The sequence below is a fragment of the Coregonus lavaretus genome (genome assembly GCF_964263955.1).
Source record: "Coregonus lavaretus genome assembly, contig: HAP1_SCAFFOLD_2798, whole genome shotgun sequence".
Classification (NCBI taxonomy): domain Eukaryota; kingdom Metazoa; phylum Chordata; class Actinopteri; order Salmoniformes; family Salmonidae; genus Coregonus; species Coregonus lavaretus.
In genome coordinates, this window is record NW_028163375.1 from 40,001 (window position 1) to 62,951 (window position 22,951).

At 43.3% G+C, this 22,951-nt stretch overlaps 1 protein-coding gene across 1 annotated transcript in view; it reads right to left on the reverse strand.

The window, feature by feature from the left end:
* Window positions 1-2,001: 2,001 nt before the first annotated feature.
* Window positions 2,002-22,951, reverse strand: part of LOC311118191 (KH domain-containing, RNA-binding, signal transduction-associated protein 1-like) — a gene marked incomplete at its 5' end in the record, with an annotated part of 30,624 nt that continues 9,674 nt past the window's right edge. Inside the window, 8 exons of the mRNA XM_084193044.1 lie at window positions 2,002-2,258; window positions 2,606-2,664; window positions 4,189-4,256; window positions 7,587-7,812; window positions 8,009-8,157; window positions 11,081-11,227; window positions 15,115-15,231; window positions 21,647-21,771. Coding sequence (XP_084049170.1) covers window positions 2,152-2,258; window positions 2,606-2,664; window positions 4,189-4,256; window positions 7,587-7,812; window positions 8,009-8,157; window positions 11,081-11,227; window positions 15,115-15,231; window positions 21,647-21,771 — 998 coding nt within the window. The 3' untranslated portion in view covers window positions 2,002-2,151. The remainder of the gene's footprint in view (window positions 2,259-2,605; window positions 2,665-4,188; window positions 4,257-7,586; window positions 7,813-8,008; window positions 8,158-11,080; window positions 11,228-15,114; window positions 15,232-21,646; window positions 21,772-22,951) is intronic.

A 22,951-nucleotide genomic window follows, 5' to 3' on the forward strand; every position in this document is an offset into this window, starting at 1 on the left:
CATGACTAGAATTCTTCTTTTACTAAATTGCACGCATTTACCAGCAGTTTAATTCAATGTATAAACACACTATCAAATGACTCATTTAGGGTTAGGGTTACCTTTATAGTGGAGTGATTACGGTTAAAACCATCCTCTCCATTTCACTGCCATTACTCTCTTTACTAAAAGTAGCCACCGCGTCGGCCTCTACACATGACATGAACATCGGGTCAAACCTAAGAATTAAATGGTTGGAGTTCAGTTAATTTACTAACAAGAGTCTAGCAATGCATTTCTCATTACCGTCTACGACCACAGGTAAGATGGATTGAAAAAGTATTTATACATACCCAGGCATTCAATGCTTTAGAGCGCTAAACACATTAGGAAGCTATCCAGCTTATTTTAGAGGTCTTACCTCTGGGCTCCTTTTTAAAAGTATAGAAAGAGAGAGAAAGAATAAGTCTTTTTTTAAATAATCAAATCAAGACATCATTTAGTAAGGGTTAACGTCTTCAGACTACAATACAATACATTTAAATTTAAAAGAAATGTGTTTTTAAAGATAAATAACAAAGACAAACACCTCTAACTACCAGGCTGTTAAATGCTATTTAAAAATGGCATTTCAAATGTTACTAGGACAGGAAAAAAATAAATAAACCAAGTTACGGAAGTTTCATAGAAAAACAAACTAGTCTTTATTGACAAACTGCTGCAAAACATATTTTTTTTTTTGGGACAGATTTAGTAGTTACCTATTTAGGCAAGCTTTACACATGGAGCATAATGCATTTTAATGTGGAGGGTACATATACCAGTGGCAGAATAGTGGATGTGCAGTTTGGACGAGAGATCAGATTTGAAAAGCTGCAGGATCCCTCCATGTGAAGATTTTTTTTGGTCCCAATCCTTCATTGCGTCGTTATTTTTTTTTTACATGCAGTTTATAGATTCAGATTCAACCAATAAGATCCTGTACTGACACGTGATACTATTTATCATGACATGAGGCCGATCTGAGGCCATATTCTACTTATAAAAAGACATCGACTGTAGAGACATAATAAAAATGAACTTACTGTTGAACACCTTTAATAAAACAAAATGAAGTATGTGAGGACAGTCCATCTCAACAGTGGCTATTAGGGCTATATTTCAAAACTCTAAAATGTACAATGACAAAATATGATTATATAAAATCACTGCTGCCTAAGTCTAAATTGTCAATTTTTAATTAAAGACTATTTAAAACAAATGGGAATACTAAATCAAATTCTATTAACATTTGTTTGTTTTTACTGTTTCCTTTGACTTTGTTTTTGTTTGGTTTATATTACATAATTGAAACAGCGTTTAAGTTTATTTTACTTCGCTATATTAAAACAGAATTTTGAAATGTAGCCAAAATGGGAATCTGCAACTGTCCCTCAAATTAGATTTTTTAAACAAAATAATTAAATGGTTTTCTTAAAAATAAAAATTTGAAAATGTTCTACTTCACATTCCTCATCTGCAGCACCACCAAAACATCAATATGTGAAAATGGAGCGTTTCTATGTTTTGTATTAACAAAGATAAGTGTTTTCCAATTACATCATAATTGGTTAAAAAAATCACATGATGCACACCGATGATGTCATCAGAAACGCTCATCTCCCTCTTATCTTTTTTTACTACAAAACATAGAAACGCTCCATTTTCACATGTTGATGTTGTGCTGGAGATTATGAATATGAAGTTGAACATTTTTGAAATTTCCCTTTAAGACGATAACAATTTGATAAGCAGTCTAACTACACTAGAAGTGAGTTTAAATCCAAACAATTAAGAAAATGTTTACGGTCAACAGTGCAAAAAAAGCAGAGGGAGAGACAGGGTCAGAGAGAAAAACAGAAATCAACTAAAACTTCAAACCCCCCCCAAAAAAACGCTTTAAGGTTGCTCTGAATTAAATATCAAATCAGCTTCGATCAGTTAAGATCCTGATTTTCTGCTCATAAAAGTCCAGCGTAGTAGAAAATTCCAAAAACAAAAACAAAACGGACAATTACTTTTGTCGAGGGTTGCTTAGAGCGAGAGCTGGCGTGGTAGACAGGTTGGTGGTTGGTTGTCGGGGCAACGCGTTAACGGTGGTAGCGTTGGTCGCTAGGCGTTGTCATGGTGAGTTCAGTATTGTCTATAGGGGTGTTCTCGGTAAGGGCCCTTAGCGGTTCTGGCAGGAGGGGCCTTTCCCTCCGGTGCCGCTCTCTGGGTCCCGTTCCAGTCGTCCTGTTCTAGAGGGGTAAACACACACACACACGACAGAGACGGACAGAACAGATCAGACAAACATAAATGTCATTACAAAATGAGTTTGGATGACAAGTAGAAATGTCCAACCAACACCATATCCTTTTGAAACTCAGAAATTCTGGTTCCCCAAGCGCATTTCAAACAAGGACGTATTGAACACGTGTCGCTGTCACCATCATTCATGTGATTTACCAACCTACAGAACCACACCACACGTTGGCACATGCCGAGAGCAACAATCAAGACAGGAAAAACACATTTCCCACTCCATAAAGGGTGAGCGCTAGGACGAGAGGTTTGGCTTGAGAGTGGAGTAGTGATGTCTTACCGTAGGGCTCATATGCTTCCTGTTCCTCTCTATGCCCATAGTCATAGTACTCTGGCTCTCTAAGAGAAGAACAGAGGAGAAAGAATATTTAAAATAGAAGCAGAACAAGCTAACCAGGTAGGAAAATAAGTATGAAAATGTATGCATTCGGTACTGTTAGTCGCTCTGGATAAGAGCATCTGCTAAAATGACTGAAATATACACTGAACCAAAAATTTAAAAACGCAACATGTAAAGTGTGTTTCATGAGCTGAAATAAAAGATCCCAGAAATGTTCCATACGCACAAAAAAAGCGTATTTCTCTCAAATGTTGTGCACAAATTTGTTTGAGGGAGCGTGCAATTGGCATGCTGACTGCAGGAATGTCCACCAGAGTTGTTGCCAGAGAATTTAATGTTTATTTCTCTACCATATTTCTCTCCAACGTCATTTTAGAGAATTTGGCAGTGCGTCCAACTGCAGACCACACCATCCGGCTTCTTCACATGTGGGATCGTCTGAGACCAGCAACCTTTTATTTTTATTTTACCTTTATTTAACTAGGCAAGTCAGTTAAGAACAAATTCTTATTTACAATGACAGACTACACCGGCCAAACCCGGACGACGCTTGGCCAATTGTGCGCCGCCCTATGGGACTCCCAATCACTGCCGGTTGTGATACAACCTGGAATCGAACCAGGGGGTCTGTAGTGACGCCTCAAGCACTGAGATGCAGTCCCTTAGACCGCTGCGCCACTCGGGAGCCCTGGACAGCTGATGAAACTGAAGAGTATTTCTGTCTGTAATAAAGCCCTTTTGTGGGGAAAGACACATTCTTGATTGGCTGGGCCTGGCTCCCACAGTGGGTGGGCCTGGCTCCCAAGTGGGTGGGCCTATGACCTCCCAGACTTGCGCCCCTGGCCAGTCATGTGAAATCCATAGATTAGGGTCTAATGAATTTGTTGAAATTGACTGATTTCCTTATATGAACTGTAACTCAGTAAAATTGTTGAAATTGTTGCACGGTGCGTTTGATATTTTTGTTAATATAAATGTTAATGTTGCTAACTAGCTTATCAAGCTAACCAGAAAAGCAACCTAGTCAGCAAACCAAGCTAACCAGCTGTCATGTTCAAGTTACATTCCATTCATAAAATATGCACTCACTTAGTAGATCAGATATAAAAGCAAATGCATCATAAACAGATATAAAACTATAGCTTTAATAACTGATGTCAGCCAATTGCTAACCTAGCGAAGGTTAGCTGAACTAACCAACTAAAAAACATGTAGACTCAAAACAATCCTACCACAGTCCCAACATTCCCCATAATTCGATACTCCAGTTAGTAAGTAGGGTATGTGTAACCGTGAAGAGCTGTGGTCCTCTGTAGCTCAGCTGGTAGAGCACGGCGCTTGTAACGCCAAGGTAGTGGGTTCGATCCCCGGGACCACCCATGCACAAAAATGTATGCACGCATGACTGTAAGTCGCTTTGGATAAAAGCGTCTGCTAAATGGCATATTATTATTATTAAGAGCAAGGAGGTGAGAGCCAATGTGTGGTTTGTTGCCAAGAGATGGAGAGATGGGAGAACTCACGCCTGTGGCTGACTGTAGTAACTGTCGTACGACTCATACGCTGGCTCAGTGTAGCTCTCATCATAGGCCTAGTAAGAAAGAAAGAAAGAAAGAAAGAAGTGGGGGTCAAAGAGTAGCATAGAGAGAGAGAACAAAATAAACTTGTGAGAAAAGCATTCCTTCAGGTCATCCTTGGCCTGTGAACTGAATTTCATTCACCTGTTGATGTGTGAGATCTCGACTGTAAATAAGTTGGCAAAGATTAAGCTTCCATTAACTAAGGACTCAGTCTGTCAATGGAGCATTGTTTTACTGCAATGCTGTGTACCATGAGCTGCCATTACCTTAACCCTGAGGTACTGAGCTGCCATTACCAAACCTTAACCCTGAGGTACTGAGTAGGGCTGTGGCGGTCATGAAATGTTGTCCGCCTGTGATTGTCATGCAAATAACTGCCGGTCTCACGGTAATCCACCGTTAACATAAACATGTTTAGCATCTCCCCGCTTCCAAGCATAGCCTACAAGCCACTGATGCGGACCTTTAGAACATCTACATTTAAAAAAGCCTAAAATCTATTTAGTATAGCCTAGAGTAAACCATCACAATAAATCCATAATTTATTTTAGACAGGTCTAAAGAAACACGATGTGAAGAAAACGTAGCCTATTTCAGAAGAACAGAATAGCATACTCTGAGTTGTCCTTATGTTAGGCACTGATCTGGCTATGCCATATGGCTGTGGGCTACACTAGTTCATTTAGCAGACAAGATTTGCTTAGAATTCCATGGCATTATTTTATATTATAGAGAATACAATTGAACATCGCTGAATAAAATAGAATGGATATTTTTCCCCAAACGATTTCTGAGGGAGTGCGCACATGCGGCTATTCTGTGTGGAGCTGTTAACAAAGAAACAGATCCTACAATATATACTTAATTAAGAGTTATTTACGCACCTTTAGTTGTGATACAAACGGTAGGCTATATGTTTGGATTTCTAATACATTCTAAGGCTTACCTGGTTAAATAAAGGTGAAATAAAATAAAAAATAAAATAAAAAATGTGACGAATGATGATTTGAAAAAAGTCTCATGAAAGGGAAGCGCTCTGCTCTGTTTCTTACGCAGGCTGCACACACTTCATCAGTCTCTCATTCACAATTTGACAAGCACTTGATAATATTCTCACCCCATCAGACTATTCTCAGTTTAATCTGGTCTTTACATATTTACTAATATAATTTGTGGAATTATTTAGATTTAGAATGGCCCCCAAAAAAAAAAAAAAAAGGTTATCCATAGCCTGCACTGGAATGGAGGTTACATGTGTTATGCTTTTAACATGCAAGCATAGGCGGTGTGTCCATAAGGATAGGGGAGGTTCAGCTTTAAATTAAACATATTCACTATTTCTCATTGTTGGGTCAGTGCTACTTAGAGTTTGCTTTAGGACAATAACTTCCTCCTCCAGTTTAGATGGACATATCATTCTATTTGCGTCTCCTCTTCTCATAAGCGTATTATATTGACAACATTTTTATTAAAATCAGTTTGTCAGCGTCAGCAGAGTAAGACTACCCTGTAATTTGTCGTATTAAAAAAGATTCTGCTAATGTCTCCAGTCATATAAAGTGTAGTAGAATCGCGTGATGTGTTAATAAAAGGCCAGATTTTTCCCGTGCAAAGAAAGAAGAAACGTATCTGATGTAGCCTATAGCCCTACTCTATAAACGCTCAGCCATGCTGTCTTTTTTTTGTGAGTTATATTATTAGCCTGAATTATGACTATCCAATCTACATCACATTACGAATAGTAGGTTCTCTTACAAAAGTCTGCAAATGCTATGATGCATGGAATGCTTTATTATAAAGGTGCATTTTTATGGTGAAAATTTGCTTCCCCAAACTTGAAACTTATGCGCCACTAAGCTGATTAAGCGGATTAATGTACTCCTTTTTTTTTTTTTTTATTGAGCAACAAATATAGCAGCACGAGAAAGCTGGGATCCTCTTTTAAATAGTGGCCAGTCAGAAACCTTTTCACACGTGATTGAGCAAAGACTGGGCTTATAAGAACACATTTCAATAATAATAATAATAATAATAATAATAATAATAATAATAATATGCCATTTAGCATAATAATACCATTTCACTAGGCTATGTAGGCTATGTGCTCTCCAACCGTGTTCCAGTGGTACTAGCCATAGGCTATAGGCTACGTCTGGAGTTATTATGAAAAAATATATAGGGCTAAGCTACATGATGTGTGTGACTATGAGTTTAAAAAGTCGCAAAGAAAAGCCATGCAGTGTTTCTTGCCTTAAGACTGCACACGCAGGGCATAATTCACAAATGATAATACATCATTCAACTGATAATATTGTCACCCATCAGACTATTCTCAATTTAATTGTGTCCCGGCCGAGACCGGGAGACCCATGGGGCGGCGCACAATTGGCCCAGGGTAGGGGAGGGAATGGCCGCCAGGGTTGTGGGTTCGATTCCCACGGGGGGCCAGTATGAAAACTGTAAGTCGCTCTGGATAAGAGCGTCTGCTAAATGATGTAAATGTAGGCCTAGCCTATAGAAAGCTGATGGGATCCTCCTCTTTTTAATAGAGGCCATGTCAATTATTTTCTCACGCAATTGCATAGCCTGTAGAAATGTTGCGCAACACGAGCTCATGGGCTCTCATTAAAATGTTTGATGTCAGTGATTAGAGGGACAATAGAGTGCTGAGTACCAGGCAGTTAGTGACTGGCAGTTGAACATTGGCTACTAATGAACATCAGAGCACAGTTTTGGAGAAGCCTAGTTACCATGACTAAACAGTCACATTGAATTTGACTGCGGTCACGAGTCGTGACCGCCGGTGTGGCGGTAATACGGTCACCATAACAACTGAGCTGCTATTACCAAACTTTAACCCAGAGGTACATAAAATAAAGGTGAATCCAAATATAACAAGGGTAGTTCTTAAAATGTCATTCATTTGCCATTGTACCAACGTCTTATAAAAAGGTAGACCTGGCAAGGCTGTTGCTTCACTCGATATGCTCTCTACAATAACACATTACTAGTCGGTTCCCGCTATTACTGCTGTCTTGGCCTAGATCTGATCTCCCTGGTAAAATAGAGTTCAACTCAGCATGGGAATAACCTGGATAAATTTAGGTTAAATAAATAACCGGATTAAACTCTTAATTGTTCATTACATGCTTCAAACCGTTACACGGTGAAGGGTTGACCATACGTGTTCTCTGAATTGTAGTATGGGCATTGTTACAATGTAACTTCATCATTATAAACTTTTTTTTTTTTTTACTAAAATCAGCTAGATAATATTAAACATGTAAGAGATGTTAAGACCCTAAAAAGGTTGTGTTAAACGTCATGGAATAATAACTCACATATTCCTCATATTGTTCAGGTGCTGGGGCATGTTGGTGTTGGTGGGGGGGTGGAGGGGGCATCCTCGGTGGCCCCCCAGGGGCAGGGAGTCTGGTTCGGGGCGCTGCTGCCCCTCTGGCGGGGGTTGCTGGATGTCCCCCTCTTCCTGCTGGTGCCCCCCTCGCTACCCCGCCTCTGGCTGGACCTCCCCTGGTGGCACCTCCACGTTGGGGCATACCCCTACCCCTGGAGAGATGGAGGGAGAAAGAGAGAGAGACAGAGCAAGCAAGCGAGAGTGAGTGGAGAAGGAGAATGCAGAGAGAGGAAGAAGGAAAAGAGACAGAGGGAGAAGTGTTATTTGATCAAACATACCGTAGATAGACCAGACAATCACTTCTCATCAGCCACCTTGATTAATATCATCCCGAGTCTGTCTGGTTACCTGGGTGCCCCTGGTTGTCCCGGTGGCCCTCCTCGGCCCCTAGGGCCCGGTGGTCCTCTGCCTCGTGGGGCCCCTGGTCCGTGCTCCTGGCCCCCATTCAGATAACCCATCTCCATGAACTGTTCCTGACAGATGTCATCCATCATGTCCTGCACGGAGAGAGAGAAGAGGGGGGAGAAAGAGGACAGACAAAGGGAGAAGGTTGGTAGTAAAAACGGAAGGAGGGAAGATGAGGGAGGAAAGGTAATTATACTGAACAAAAATTAAAATGCAACATGCAACTATTTTACTGAGTTACAGTTCACATAAGGAAATGAGTCAATTGAAATAAATGCATTAGGCCCTAATCTATGTATTTCACATGACTGAGCAGGGGTGCAGCCATGGGGTGGGCCTGGGAGGGCATAGGCCCACCCACTGGGGGAGCAAGGCCCAGCCAATCAGAATGAGTTTTTCCCCACAAAAGGGCTTTATTACAGACGGAAATTACGCCTCAGTTTCATCAGCTGTTCGGGTCGCTGGTCTGAGACGATCGCGCAGGTGAAGAAGCCGGATGTGGAGGTCCTGGGCTGGCGTGGTTACACGTGGTCTGTGGTTGTCAGTGGGTCCTCATTTAAAAGGTGCGTCATACTGCAGCACGTTACAGTGCATGACGTCAGAGTATTTTACTGTCAGCCATTGTTGCCGTTAACACTCGTTCAACAACCACACATCTGAGCTAGTAGACCAATGAGAGCAATTCCCCGGTTGGAGAATTACGCGGGCTCAAATATTTCACTTTAAAAAATGTTTGCCAAACAAAAACCATTGATTTCAAAGTTTTACAAATCATACAACTCTATGTCCAATGACTAATTTTAACAATTTACACAGTAAATAAAACAAAAATAAAACATTTACTGGAAAAACTGTGCAGATGTAAAGTTTGGTAACAGAATTACGGTAAAATCCCCCTCAATTTTATTAATTTACAAACTTTGTATGTGCACACTTCTTCCTGTAAATGTGTTTTTGTACTTGTGCAGAGTTCTATGGTTTTTTAAAACTTTGAAATCAATGTTTTTTTGTTTGGTACACATTCTAAAGTGAAAAACGCAACAATATAATTTTTTGCCTTAGTATGGTTGCACGTCAGAGCTAAGTGATGGGCCGGAAACAAAAACCTGCACATTCTCTAGGTCCCCTGGACCAGGGATGGACAACACTACCTCCATTTGCAGACCTGACTTGTGTTCATGCTGAGCTGGAACAAAAACCTGCACGCTCTATAGGTCCCCTGTCGCAGGGTAGAAGAACAACAGGCCTTAAACCTGGTTGTAGGCAGCACAGCTTCACGAGCGGTTCTCACTGCTGAGTGGAAAATTACGCTCTATTCTATTTTCAAGAATTCTTCTCATGCTGGCATAGTTACGCATCCAGTGAAGCAGTTAACCTACTGTTTTTACGATGCCCCAGGTGTACCTCTGCAGTTGGATGAGTGTCTGGTGGCAGCACCGCGCCTCCTCCTCATCCTCTTCTAACGCAGGAGGCTTACGGACATTTAGAGCCATATGGGGCCGTCCTGCTGGCACGGTGAAAGTGACCCACTTCCTGTTAAGCTGATTGCTTATAGGCTTAGGCTCGCTGCCCTATCAAAGCTGGTTATTCCAGGTAAACAGACACACTGTCGGCCAGTCCATCTACTGATGTGGTGCTTGCTCGGTGTATTGTGTTGTATTGCTCAAACAGACCAATCAATACCATATGATAACTCTAGGTATCAAAACCATTTCATACAAAGAATGACCATTTCTTTGTGTCCTGAAAAGTAACCTGCAGTTGTCTACTAAAAATACTAGACACGGTACACTGAAAAAAATAAAGGTTCTTAAATGGTTCTTCCTCAGCTCTTAAGGTTCCCTGGAGAACTCTTGCCCGATAAAGAACCTTTGAGTTAAGTGTGGGGTTCTTGACGTGGCATCAACGGTTCTTCGGAATTCTGCAGATGTGTCCCTTTCATAGCACACAGCACATTGGCAAGCGTTAACTAGTGTTGCTTTTTCAGTGTAACATTTCTAGTGTGGATTCAACAGTTAAATTAACACTGTTATGAGTTACATTAACCACTCAGTGGTGTAAAATAACCCCAGTATTGGTGTTAATAACCACTGTTCAAACAAAACCACACACATCATTATTATATTTCCCAGCATGCTCTATTGCAGGTAGATTTTTTAGAATTGTTTGTTTTAATATCTATGTTTTTGCATGGAAATTGATTGATTCATTAATCTTATGCTACTCAAATATAAATAACATACGTTTTCTGTAAACCATCCCAAAATCGGTTACTTGGACTTATTGCACCCGTTACTGAAATGGTTTGTTCCAGATGATATGGTTTAGGTAGTCTCACTTATTAGTTACTTCCTAACCCTGGCAGTCATTTTGAATGCAGGTTGCGGGTGAATACAAAATTCCAAATGTTGGATATCCCCACTCTGGCTGGATTCCAATAGGAATTACAGGGTCACTGCAAGCCAGCATAATGTGACATGCAGTTTGATGTGGCCTGTAAATGATCAGTTTTAGCCCACAGTATTAGGGTAAAACTAGGCCCTTAAAAGAAGACCTTATGAAATATGTATTGGATCATATTAAAGAATGTAATTTGTAATGATAACATATTCACTTAGGATCTCACTTGGTGAAGATCCACAGGACTGAAAATGAATGAATGTTACAAACATGTCTCTGTCACTAGCAAACAGTCATGGGGTGGTACTGGTAACTTTAAAATTCACTCGAAAGGCACCCTGGGAAATATGCAAATAAGGCTTAAAACCCTACAGCAGGGCTATTCAATTCTGGTCCCGATAGGGCCGAAACATTTCTTGTATGGTTCTTCAAAAGAACCATCCCATTTATGGTTCTTCAGAGAGCCTAAAAATTGTTCCCCTGTGGCATCACTCTCAAAAAACCTTATTTTGTTCCAACTTGCACCTTTCTTTTTTAGAGTGTACTGCAGACAAATAAAGGGATAAAATACTGCATCTTACAGAACGACCACACTTCAGAGGATATTCCACTCACAGGAAAGAGGAACTTCTTGACTTCCTCCATGGCGTGTGCCATGCGTAGGTAGGCCTTGGGCACGGGGGCGAACACCTCGATGAAGACATGCAGCTCCATAGACAGGTGCGCGTACTTGGGCTCGCCACCTTTCCTCAGGCCCTCCTCCTGAAACACAACACAGGGACAGTTCAAGAGGTTATTGAGGAAGACAAGCAACCTCGGTCTGGGTCTATGTAACCTATGACAGTCTTTTAGACAACATGCCCTTTATCAGGTGACCATGGACAGTTCAAAATCTAAAAAAGGTGTTAACCTCTTAAGGATCGGACCCTTTTTTTGTTGTTGCCTAAAATGACATACCCAAATCTAACTGCCTGTAGCTCAGGACCTGAAGCAAGGATATGCATATTCTTGATACCATTTGAAAGGAAACACTTTGCAGTTTGTGGAAATGTGAAATGAATGTAGGAGAATTTAACACATTAGATCTGGTAAAAGATAATACAAACAAAAAAACATGCGTTTTCTATTATATATATTTTTCTCCATCATCTTTGAAATGCAAGAGAAAGGCCACAATATAACGTTGCAGTTTAGGCGCAATTTAGATTTTGGCCACTAGATGGCAGCAGTGTGTGTGCAAAGTTTTAGATTGATCCAGTGAAGCGTTGCAATACTGGACTATTTTGTAACAAGTCTGCCATAAATGTGCCAAATTGGTCAATTGATACATTTTCAAGTACATAACTATAGAGAACATACAAAAATGATATGGTAATACAAAATGTAAGTTTACACACTCCCAGGAATGTCATACATGATGGATCATTAGCTTATACACTAACTTTCACACATCTAGATGGCCGGGCGTGGTGGGTGTGGAGCCAGAGACAGCAGGGGTTCAAAATGTACAACCCAGTTCCTACATTTGAATATAAAAACTTTATCAAACAGAACTATGCTACATTGTATCTCTGGGACCCTTAGGATGACAAATCAGAGCAAGTTGGTAGAGCATGTAGCTCAGTTGGTAGAGCATGGCGCTTGCAACGCCAGGGTTGTGGGTTCGATTCCCACGGGGGGCCAGTATGAAAAAATGTATGCACTCACTAACTGTAAGTCGCTCTGGATAAGAGTGTCTGCTAAATGACTAAAATTTAATTATTTACCTTCAGAGGTGAATGTATCAAACCAGTTGCTGTGATATGTTTTAGTTGTTGTTGTGCACTCTCCTCAAACAATAGCATGGTCTTTTTTCACTGTAATAGCTACTGTAAATTGGACAGTGCAGTTAGATTAACAATAATTTAAGCTTTCTGCCCATATAAGACATGTCTATGTCCTGGAAAGTTTGCTGTTACTTACAACAGTCACGCTAATCACATTAGCGCACGTTAGCTCAACCGTCCCATATACGGGACACCGATCCCGTAGAGGTTAACCAGGTGAGATACATCTACCCTCACTTTCAGGACTAGGCAGGTGCATCTCACCATCCCTTCATACAGGTGTAAAACAGCAGTCTCCAGATTCCCTCCCTCAGGTGTAAAGACAGCTGTGGCCAGATTCTCTCCCTCAGGTGTAAAGGCAGCTGTGGCCAGATTCCCTCTCTCAGGTGTAAAGACAGCTGTGGCCAGATTCCCTCCCTCGGGTGTAAAGACAGCTGTGGTCAGATTCCCTCCCTCAGGTGTAAAGACAGCTGTGGCCAGATTCCCTCCCTCAGGTGTAAAGGCAGCTGTGGCCAGATTCCCGCCCTCAGGTGTAAAGACAGCTGTGGCCAGATTCCCTCCCTCAGGTGTAAAGACAGCTGTGGCCAGATTCCCTCCCTCAGGTGTAAAGACAGCTGTGGCCAGATTCCCTCCCTCAGGTGTAAAGACAGCTGTGGTCAGATTCCCTCCCTCAGGTGTAAAGACAGCTGTGGCCAGATTCCCTCCCTCAGGTGTAAAGACAGCTGTGGTCAGATTCCCTCCCTCAAGTGTAAAGACAGCTGTGGTCAGATTCCCTCCCTCAGGTGTAAAGACAGCTGTTGCCAGATTCCCTCCCTCAGGTGTAAAGACAGCTGTGGCCAGATTCCCTCCCTCAGGTGTAAAGACAGCTGTGGCCAGATTCCCTCCCTCAGGTGTAAAGACAGCTGTGGCCAGATTCCCTCCCTCAGGTGTAAAGACAGCTGTGGCCAGATTCCCTCCCTCAGGTGTAAAGACAGCTGTGGCCAGATTCCCTCCCTCAGGTGTAAAGACAGCTGTGGCCAGATTCCCTCCCTCAGGTGTAAAGACAGCTGTGGCCAGATTCCCTCCATCAGGTGTAAAGACAGCTGTGGCCAGATTCCCTCCCTCAGGTGTAAAGACAGCTGTGGTCAGATTCCCTCCCTCAGGTGTAAAGACAGCTGTGGCCAGATTCCCTCCATCAGGTGTAAAGACAGCTGTGGCCAGATTCCCTCCCTCAGGTGTAAAGACAGCTGTGGTCAGATTCCCTCCCTCAGGTGTAAAGACAGCTGTGGCCAGATTCCCTCCCTCAGGTGTAAAGACAGCTGTGGCCAGATTCCCTCCCTCAGGTGTAAAGACAGCTGTGGTCAGATTCCCTCCCTCAGGTGTAAAGACAGCTGTGGCCAGATTCCCTCCCTCAGGTGTAAAGACAGCTGTGGTCAGATTCCCTCCCTCAGGTGTAAAGACAGCTGTGGTCAGATTCCCTCCCTCAGGTGTAAAGACAGCTGTGGTCAGATTCCCTCCCTCAGGTGTAAAGACAGCTGTGGTCAGCTTCCCTCCCTCAGGTGTAAAGACAGCTGTGGCCAGATTCCCTCCCTCAGGTGTAAAGACAGCTGTGGCAAGATTCCCTCCCTCAGGTGTAAAGACAGCTGTGGCCAGATTCCCTCCATCAGGTGTAAAGACAGCTGTGGCCAGATTCCCTCCCTCAGGTGTAAAGACAGCTGTGGTCAGATTCCCTCCCTCAGGTGTAAAGACAGCTGTGGCCAGATTCCCTCCCTCAGGTGTAAAGACAGCTGTGGCCCTCCCTCAGGTGTAAAGACAGCTGTGGTCAGATTCCCTCCCTCAGGTGTAAAGACAGCTGTGGTCACATTCCCTCCCTCAGGTGTAAAGACAGCTGTGGCCAGATTCCCTCCCTCAGGTGTAAAGACAGCTGTGGTCAGATTCCCTCCCTCAGGTGTAAAGACAGCTGTGGTCAGATTCCCTCCCTCAGGTGTAAAGACAGCTGTGGCCAGATTCCCTCCCTCAGGTGTAAAGACAGCTGTGGCAAGATTCCCTCCCTCAGGTGTAAAGACAGCTGTGGCCAGATTCCCTCCCTCAGGTGTAAAGACAGCTGTGGTCAGATTCCCTCTCTCAGGTGTAAAGACAGCTGTGGCCAGATTCCCTCCCTCAGGTGTAAAGACAGCTGTGGCCAGATTCCCTCCCTCAGGTGTAAAGACAGCTGTGGCCAGATTCCCTCCCTCAGGTGTAAAGACAGCTGTGGCCAGATTCCCTCCCTCAGGTGTAAAGACAGCTGTGGCCAGATACTGGTGTGTGGTAGAGGTTCTCCCTCTTCCCACAGGTGTGTAACAGATTGCTTTACATACAATACCAGTCAAAAGTTTGGCTAATTTGAAGAATCTCAAATATAAAATATATTTTGATTTGTTTAACACTTTTTTGGGGTTACTACATGATTCCATATGTGTTATTTCATAGTTTTGATGTCTTCACTATTATTCTAATATGTAGAAGATAGTAAAAAATTAAGAAAAACCCTGGAATGAGTAGGTGTGTCCAAACTTTTGACTGGTAGTGTATGTACGTCATTATCATACAGCATATACCTAGGTATCTCCCCTCATCAAGGGTATGACGAGTGTCTGACAGATGTCTGACACAGCTATATGATACGTGTACGATAGATAGCTAGCTGTGACATGTCAGGTGTACAGCTTTATATGACAGGTGTAAAACAAGCATGATAACAGGTTGCATAATGATGTCATCTACTGGCTTTGTCTCGCACCTATACACAGGTGGGTGTGAAACAGGTGGGTAGCAGGTGTGCGAAGTACACATCAGCTCTCTCACCTTGGCTTTGTCCCTCATGGAACCTTTGCCCAGTACAGAGATCTTGGCCCCAGTCTCCTCCTGAAGGCGTTTGATTGTGTTGCCCTGAGGGCCAAGAATCTTTCCCACAAAGTTGAACTGGAAACAGGACAAAACAAGACAGGTTTAGACTACAGAATATCTCCATGGTTCCTTGTGTAACAGCGTGCAGGGAAGCACATGGCTGGAGGTGTTGGTATGTTACTTGGGTAAGGCCAAACAAGACCGGGTCAGCCGACAAATGAAACCTGTTTAAACATTACAGGATATCTATAAAATAATCATAGCCTAACAATTCAATTTCTACATCCCACTGGGCACAGACGTAATTTTAACGTCTAGTTTTTAATTTACATTTGGTTGAGTTGTCAATTAATGTGAATTTGAACGTGAAATCAAAAGATTTTAGTTAAAAGTTGGGTGAAAAAAAGACGTTGATGACTTCTTTCTAATCTAATCAGTTTTCAACCTTGATTCAATGTCAGCACATTGAATGTTTTTGTTGAAATGACGTGGAAACAACGTTGATTCAACCGGTTTTTGCCCAGTGGATGGTTAATTGTGTATATCAGGGTGCAGGGAGGCATAAGACTATTTAGAGTGTTGAGAAGGTGCTGTGTGTTCTGTACTTGTTGCTTCTAGAGTGTTGAGAAGGTGCTGTGTGTTCTGTACTTGTTGCTTCTAGAGTGTTGAGAAGGTGCTGTGTGTTCTGTACTTGTTGCTTCTAGAGTGTTGAGAAGGTGCTCTGTGTTCTGTACTTGTTGCTTCTAGAGTGTTGAGAAGGTGCTGTGTGTTCTGTACTTGTTGCTTCTAGAGTGTTGAGAAGGTGCTGTGTGTTCTGTACTTGTTGCTTCTAGAGTGTTGAGAAGGTGCTGTGTGTTCTGTACTTGTTGCTTCTAGAGTGTTGAGGAGGTGCTGTGTGTTCTGTACTTGTTGCTTCTAGAGTGTTGAGAAGGTGCTGTGTGTTCTGTACTTGTTAATTCTAGAGTGCTGAGGAGGTGCTCTGTGTTCTGTACTTGTTGCTTCTAGAGTGTTGAGAAGGTGCTGTGTGTTCTGTACTTGTTGCTTCTAGAGTGTTGAGAAGGTGCTGTGTGTTCTGTACTTGTTGCTTCTAGAGTGTTGAGAAGGTGCTGTGTGTTCTGTACTTGTTGCTTCTAGAGTGTTGAGGAGGTGCTGTGTGTTCTGTACTTGTTGCTTCTAGAGTGTTGAGAAGGTGCTGTGTGTTCTGTACTTGTTGCTTCTAGAGTGTTGAGGAGGTGCTGTGTGTTCTGTACTTGTTGCTTCTAGAGTGTTGAGAAGGTGCTGTGTGTTCTGTACTTGTTGCTTCTAGAGTGTTGAGAAGGTGCTGCGTGTTCTGTACTTGTTGCTTCTAGAGTGTTGAGAAGGTGCTGTGTGTTCTGTACTTGTTGCTTCCAGAGTGTTGAGAAGGTGCTGCGTGTTCTGTACTTGTTGCTTCTAGAGTGTTGAGAAGGTGCTGTGTGTTCTGTACTTGTTGCTTCTAGAGTGTTGAGAAGATGCTGCGTGTTCTGTACTTGTTGCTTCTAGAGTGTTGAGAAGGTGCTGTGTGTTCTGTACTTGTTGCTTCTAGAGTGTTGAGAAGGTGCTGTGTGTTCTGTACTTGTTGCTTCTAGAGTGTTGAGAAGGTGCTGTGTGTTCTGTACTTGTTGCTTCCAGAGTGTTGAGAAGGTGCTGCGTGTTCTGTACTTGTTGCTTCTAGAGTGTTGAGAAGGTGCTGTGTGTTCTGTACTTGTTGCTTCTAGAGTGTTGAGAAGATGCTGCGTGTTCTGTACTTGTTGCTTCTAGAGTGTTGAGAAGGTGCTGTGTGTTCTGTACTTGTTGCTTCTAGAGTGTTGAGAAGGTGCTGTGTGTTCTGTACTTGTTGCTTCTAGAGTGTTGAGGAGGTGCTGTGTGTTCTGTACTTGTTGCTTCTAGAGTGTTGAGAAGGTGCTGTGTGTTCTGTACTTGTTGCTTCTAGAGTGTTGAGAAGGTGCTGTGTGTTCTGTACTTGTTGCTTCTAGAGTGTTGAGAAGATGCTGTGTGTTCTGTACTTGTTGCTTCTAGAGTGTTGAGAAGGTGCTGTGTGTTCTGTACTTGTTGCTTCTAGAGTGTTGAGGAGGTGCTGTGTGTTCTGTACTTGTTGCTTCTAGAGTGTTGAGAAGGTGCTGTGTGTTCTGTACTTGTTGCTTCTAGAGTGTTGAGAAGGTGCTGTGTGTTCTGTACTTGTTGCTTCTAGAGTGTTGAGAAGGTGCTGCGTGTTCTGTACTTGTTGCTTCTAGAGTGTTGAGAAGGTGCTGCATGTTCTGTACTTGTTGCTTCCAGAGTGTTGAGAAGGTGCTGCGTGTTCTGTACTTGTTGCTTCTAGAGTGTTGAGAAGGTGCTGCGTGTTCTGTACTTGTTGCTTCTAGAGTGTTGAGAAGATTCTGCGTGTTCTGTACTTGTTGCTTCTAGAGTGTTGAGAAGGTGCTGTGTGTTCTGTACTTGTTGCTTCTAGAGTGTTGAGAAGGTGCTGTGTGTTCTGTACTTGTTGCTTCTAGAGTGTTGAGGAGGTGCTGTGTGTTCTGTACTTGTTGCTTCTAGAGTGTTGAGGAGGTGCTGTGTGTTCTGTACTTGTTGCTTCTAGAGTGTTGAGAAGGTGCTGTGTGTTCTGTACTTGTTGCTTCTAGAGTGTTGAGAAGGTGCTGTGTGTTCTGTACTTGTTGCTTCTAGAGTGTTGAGGAGGTGCTGTGTGTTCTGTACTTGTTGCTTCTAGAGTGTTGAGAAGGAGCTGTGTGTTCTGTACTTGTTGCTTCTAGAGTGTTGAGAAGGTGCTGTGTGTTCTGTACTTGTTGCTTCTAGAGTGTTGAGAAGGTGCTGTGTGTTCTGTACTTGTTGCTTCTAGAGTGTTGAGAAGGTGCTGCGTGTTCTGTACTTGTTGCTTCTAGAGTGTTGAGAAGGTGCTGCATGTTCTGTACTTGTTGCTTCCAGAGTGTTGAGAAGGTGCTGCGTGTTCTGTACTTGTTGCTTCTAGAGTGTTGAGAAGGTGCTGTGTGTTCTGTACTTGTTGCTTCTAGAGTGTTGAGGAGGTGCTGTGTGTTCTGTACTTGTTGCTTCTAGAGTGTTGAGAAGGTGCTGTGTGTTCTGTACTTGTTGCTTCTAGAGTGTTGAGAAGGTGCTGTGTGTTCTGTACTTGTTGCTTCTAGAGTGTTGAGGAGGTGCTGTGTGTTCTGTACTTGTTGCTTCTAGAGTGTTGAGGAGGTGCTGTGTGTTCTGTACTTGTTGCTTCTAGAGTGTTGAGAAGGTGCTGTGTGTTCTGTACTTGTTGCTTCTAGAGTGTTGAGAAGGTGCTGTGTGTTCTGTACTTGTTGCTTCTAGAGTGTTGAGGAGGTGCTGTGTGTTCTGTACTTGTTGCTTCTAGAGTGTTGAGAAGGAGCTGTGTGTTCTGTACTTGTTGCTTCTAGAGTGTTGAGAAGGTGCTGTGTGTTCTGTACTTGTTGCTTCTAGAGTGTTGAGAAGGTGCTGTGTGTTCTGTACTTGTTGCTTCTAGAGTGTTGAGGAGGTGCTGTGTGTTCTGTACTTGTTGCTTCTAGAGTGTTGAGGAGGTGCTGTGTGTTCTGTACTTGTTGCTTCTAGAGTGTTGAGAAGGTGCTGCGTGTTCTGTACTTGTTGCTTCTAGAGTGTTGAGAAGGTGCTGCGTGTTCTGTACTTGTTGCTTCTAGAGTGTTGAGAAGGTGCTGTGTGTTCTGTACTTGTTGCTTCTAGAGTGTTGAGAAGGTGCTGTGTGTTCTGTACTTGTTGCTTCTAGAGTGTTGAGAAGGTGCTGCGTGTTCTGTACTTGTTGCTTCTAGAGTGTTGAGGAGGTGCTGCGTGTTCTGTACTTGTTGCTTCTAGAGTGTTGAGAAGGTGCTGCGTGTTCTGTACTTGTTGCTTCTAGAGTGTTGAGAAGGTGCTGTGTGTTCTGTACTTGTTGCTTCTAGAGTGTTGAGAAGGTGCTGCGTGTTCTGTACTTGTTGCTTCTAGAGTGTTGAGAAGGTGCTGTGTGTTCTGTACTTGTTGCTTCCAGAGTGTTGAGAAGGTGCTGCGTGTTCTGTACTTGTTGCTTCTAGAGTGTTGAGAAGGTCCTGTGTGTTCTGTACTTGTTGCTTCTAGAGTGTTGAGGAGGTGCTGTGTGTTCTGTACTTGTTGCTTCTAGAGTGATGAGAAGGTGCTGTGTGTTCTGTACTTGTTGCTTCTAGAGTGTTGAGAAGGTGCTGTGTGTTCTGTACTTGTTGCTTCTAGAGTGTTGAGAAGGTGCTGTGTGTTCTGTACTTGTTGCTTCTAGAGTGTTGAGAAGGTGCTGTGTGTTCTGTACTTGTTGCTTCTAGAGTGTTGAGGAGGTGCTGTGTGTTCTGTACTTGTTGCTTCTAGAGTGTTGAGAAGGTGCTGTGTGTTCTGTACTTGTTGCTTCTAGAGTGTTGAGAAGGTGCTGTGTGTTCTGTACTTGTTGCTTCTAGAGTGTTGAGGAGGTGCTGTGTGTTCTGTACTTGTTGCTTCTAGAGTGTTGAGGAGGTGCTGTGTGTTCTGTACTTGTTGCTTCTAGAGTGTTGAGAAGGTGCTGTGTGTTCTGTACTTGTTGCTTCTAGAGTGTTGAGAAGGTGCTGTGTGTTCTGTACTTGTTGCTTCTAGAGTGTTGAGGAGGTGCTGTGTGTTCTGTACTTGTTGCTTCTAGAGTGTTGAGAAGGTGCTGTGTGTTCTGTACTTGTTGCTTCTAGAGTGTTGAGAAGGTGCTGTGTGTTCTGTACTTGTTGCTTCTAGAGTGTTGAGAAGGTGCTGTGTGTTCTGTACTTGTTGCTTCTAGAGTGTTGAGGAGGTGCTGTGTGTTCTGTACTTGTTGCTTCTAGAGTGTTGAGGAGGTGCTGTGTGTTCTGTACTTGTTGCTTCTAGAGTGTTGAGAAGGTGCTGCGTGTTCTGTACTTGTTGCTTCTAGAGTGTTGAGAAGGTGCTGCGTGTTCTGTACTTGTTGCTTCTAGAGTGTTGAGAAGGTGCTGTGTGTTCTGTACTTGTTGCTTCTAGAGTGTTGAGAAGGTGCTGTGTGTTCTGTACTTGTTGCTTCTAGAGTGTTGAGAAGGTGCTGCGTGTTCTGTACTTGTTGCTTCTAGAGTGTTGAGGAGGTGCTGCGTGTTCTGTACTTGTTGCTTCTAGAGTGTTGAGAAGGTGCTGCGTGTTCTGTACTTGTTGCTTCTAGAGTGTTGAGAAGGTGCTGCGTGTTCTGTACTTGTTGCTTCTAGAGTGTTGAGGAGGTGCTGTGTGTTCTGTACTTGTTGCTTCTAGAGTGTTGAGAAGGTGCTGTGTGTTCTGTACTTGTTGCTTCTAGAGTGTTGAGGAGGTGCTGTGTGTTCTGTACTTGTCGCTTCTAGAGTGTTGAGGAGGTGCTGCGTGTTCTGTACTTGTCGCTTCTAGAGTGTTGAGAAGGTGATGTGTGTTCTGTACTTATCGCTTCTAGAGTGTTGAGGAGGTGCTGTGTGTTCTGTACTTGTTGCTTCTAGAGTGTTGAGAAGGTGCTGTGTGTTCTGTACTTGTTGCTTCTAGAGTGTTGAGAAGGTGCTGTGTGTTCTGTACTTGTTGCTTCTAGAGTGTTGAGGAGGTGCTGTGTGTTCTGTACTTGTTGCTTCTAGAGTGTTGAGAAGGTGCTGTGTGTTCTGTACTTGTTGCTTCTAGAGTGTTGAGAAGGTGCTGTGTGTTCTGTACTTGTTGCTTCTAGAGTGTTGAGAAGGTGCTGTGTGTTCTGTACTTGTTGCTTCTAGAGTGTTGAGAAGGTGCTGCGTGTTCTGTACTTGTTGCTTCCAGAGTGTTGAGGAGGTGCTGCGTGTTCTGTACTTGTTGCTTCTAGAGTGTTGAGAAGGTGCTGTGTGTTCTGTACTTGTTGCTTCTAGAGTGTTGAGGAGGTGCTGTGTGTTCTGTACTTGTTGCTTCTAGAGTGTTGAGAAGGTGCTGTGTGTTCTGTACTTGTTGCTTCTAGAGTGTTGAGAAGGTGCTGTGTGTTCTGTACTTGTTGCTTCTAGAGTGTTGAGGAGGTGCTGTGTGTTCTGTACTTGTTGCTTAAAGCACAGTGTTTCAGTGTGGGTCACATCGCCTTTTCCAATACAAATGTGGAAGACCTTCACTAGTGTAAGGAACTAGGCAACGGAACAATTGTACAAGCCGTAGACTGGTAGAATGGTTGTACACACACACACACACACACACACACACACACACACACACACACACACACACACACACACACACTGTGGTTACACTGTGCAAAGTAATGCCAACCATGTAATCACCATGTAAATACAGAGTTTTAGTGCCACTTACAATAATGACGGACCAGGAAATCTATTAAAAGCTGATCGTTGTCCCTCGGGGGAAGCATATTACTGTGAAATGTGTTACCTCCCTCCGAGTCCCTAAAGCATGGTTGAGAGCCAGCATACTCCCAGACGCCCAGGTAATTCAAGCTGCTGAATGAAAGAGAGGACAAAAGAGGAGATGTTTGAGGAGGGAGAAGGCTTACCCTTGGATACTGTTTGACAGGTATGAGCACACGTTCCTTCAGTTTGATATTCTTGACAGTGAAGAGGTCCAGGTACGTGTCTCCTCCCTCCTTTTTGGGCTCACCTTTCTGGATTCTCTCGATTTCTACAAAGGGAGAATTTAATTGATTCAAACACTACATTTTAGTATGTCATATCAATGTAGTTACCATGTAATGTAATTACTTTCAAAACATGAATTGCCAGACCATTGACTGGTTAGAAGTCATACACATGAAAGAGCCTTAAGTCTATAGTATGTTACAACACTGTTCATTCCAGACCACCGCCTCACCTCTCTGCCATGACACCGTCTCAGCATGCCACGTGCAAACATGTCAACTACACTACCAGCTGGGAACCAGAGGTTTGCTAGCAGCTGGGAACCAGAGGTTTGCTAGCGGCTGGGAACCAGAGGGATGCTAGCAGCTGGGAACCAGAGGTTTGCTAGCAGCTGGGAACCAGAGGGATGCTAGCGGCTGGGAACCAGAGGTTTGCTAGAGGCTGGGAACCAGAGGTTTGCTAGCAGCTGGGAACCAGAGGGATGCTAGCGGCTGGGAACCAGAGGTTTGCTAGAGGCTGGGAACCAGAGGTTTGCTAGCAGCTGGGAACCAGAGGGATGCTAGAGGCTGGGAACCAGAGGTTTGCTAGAGGCTGGGAACCAGAGGGATGCTAGCGGCTGGGAACCAGGGGATTGCTAGCAGCTGGGAACCAGAGGTTTGCAAGCAGCTGGGTACCCTAGCAGCCTAGCAGTGGTGTCTGCTGTACTAATCTACAGTGGCTTGGAAAGTATTCACCCCCCTTGTCATTTTTCCTATTTTGTTTCCTTACAACCTGGAATTAAAATGGATTTTTGGGGGGTTTGTATCATTTGATTTACACAACATGCCTACCAATTTGAAGATGCAAAATATTTTATCTTGTGAAAAAAACAAGAAATAAGACAAAAAAAACTGAAAACCTGAGCGTGCATAACTATTTACCCCCCCAAAGTCAATACTTTGTAGAGCCACCTTTTGCAGCAATTACAGCTGCAAGTCTCTTAGGGTATGTCTCTATAAGCTTGGCACATCTAGCCACTGGGATTTTTGCCCATTCTTCAAGGCAAAACTGCTCCAGCTCCTTCAAGTTGGATGGGTTCTGCTGGTGTACAGCAATCTTTAAGTCATACCACATATTCTCCATTGGATTGAGGTCTGAGCTTTGACTTTCCAAGATATTTAAATGTTTCCCCTTAAACCACTCGAGTGTTGCTTTAGCAGTATGCTTAGGGTCATTGTCCTGCT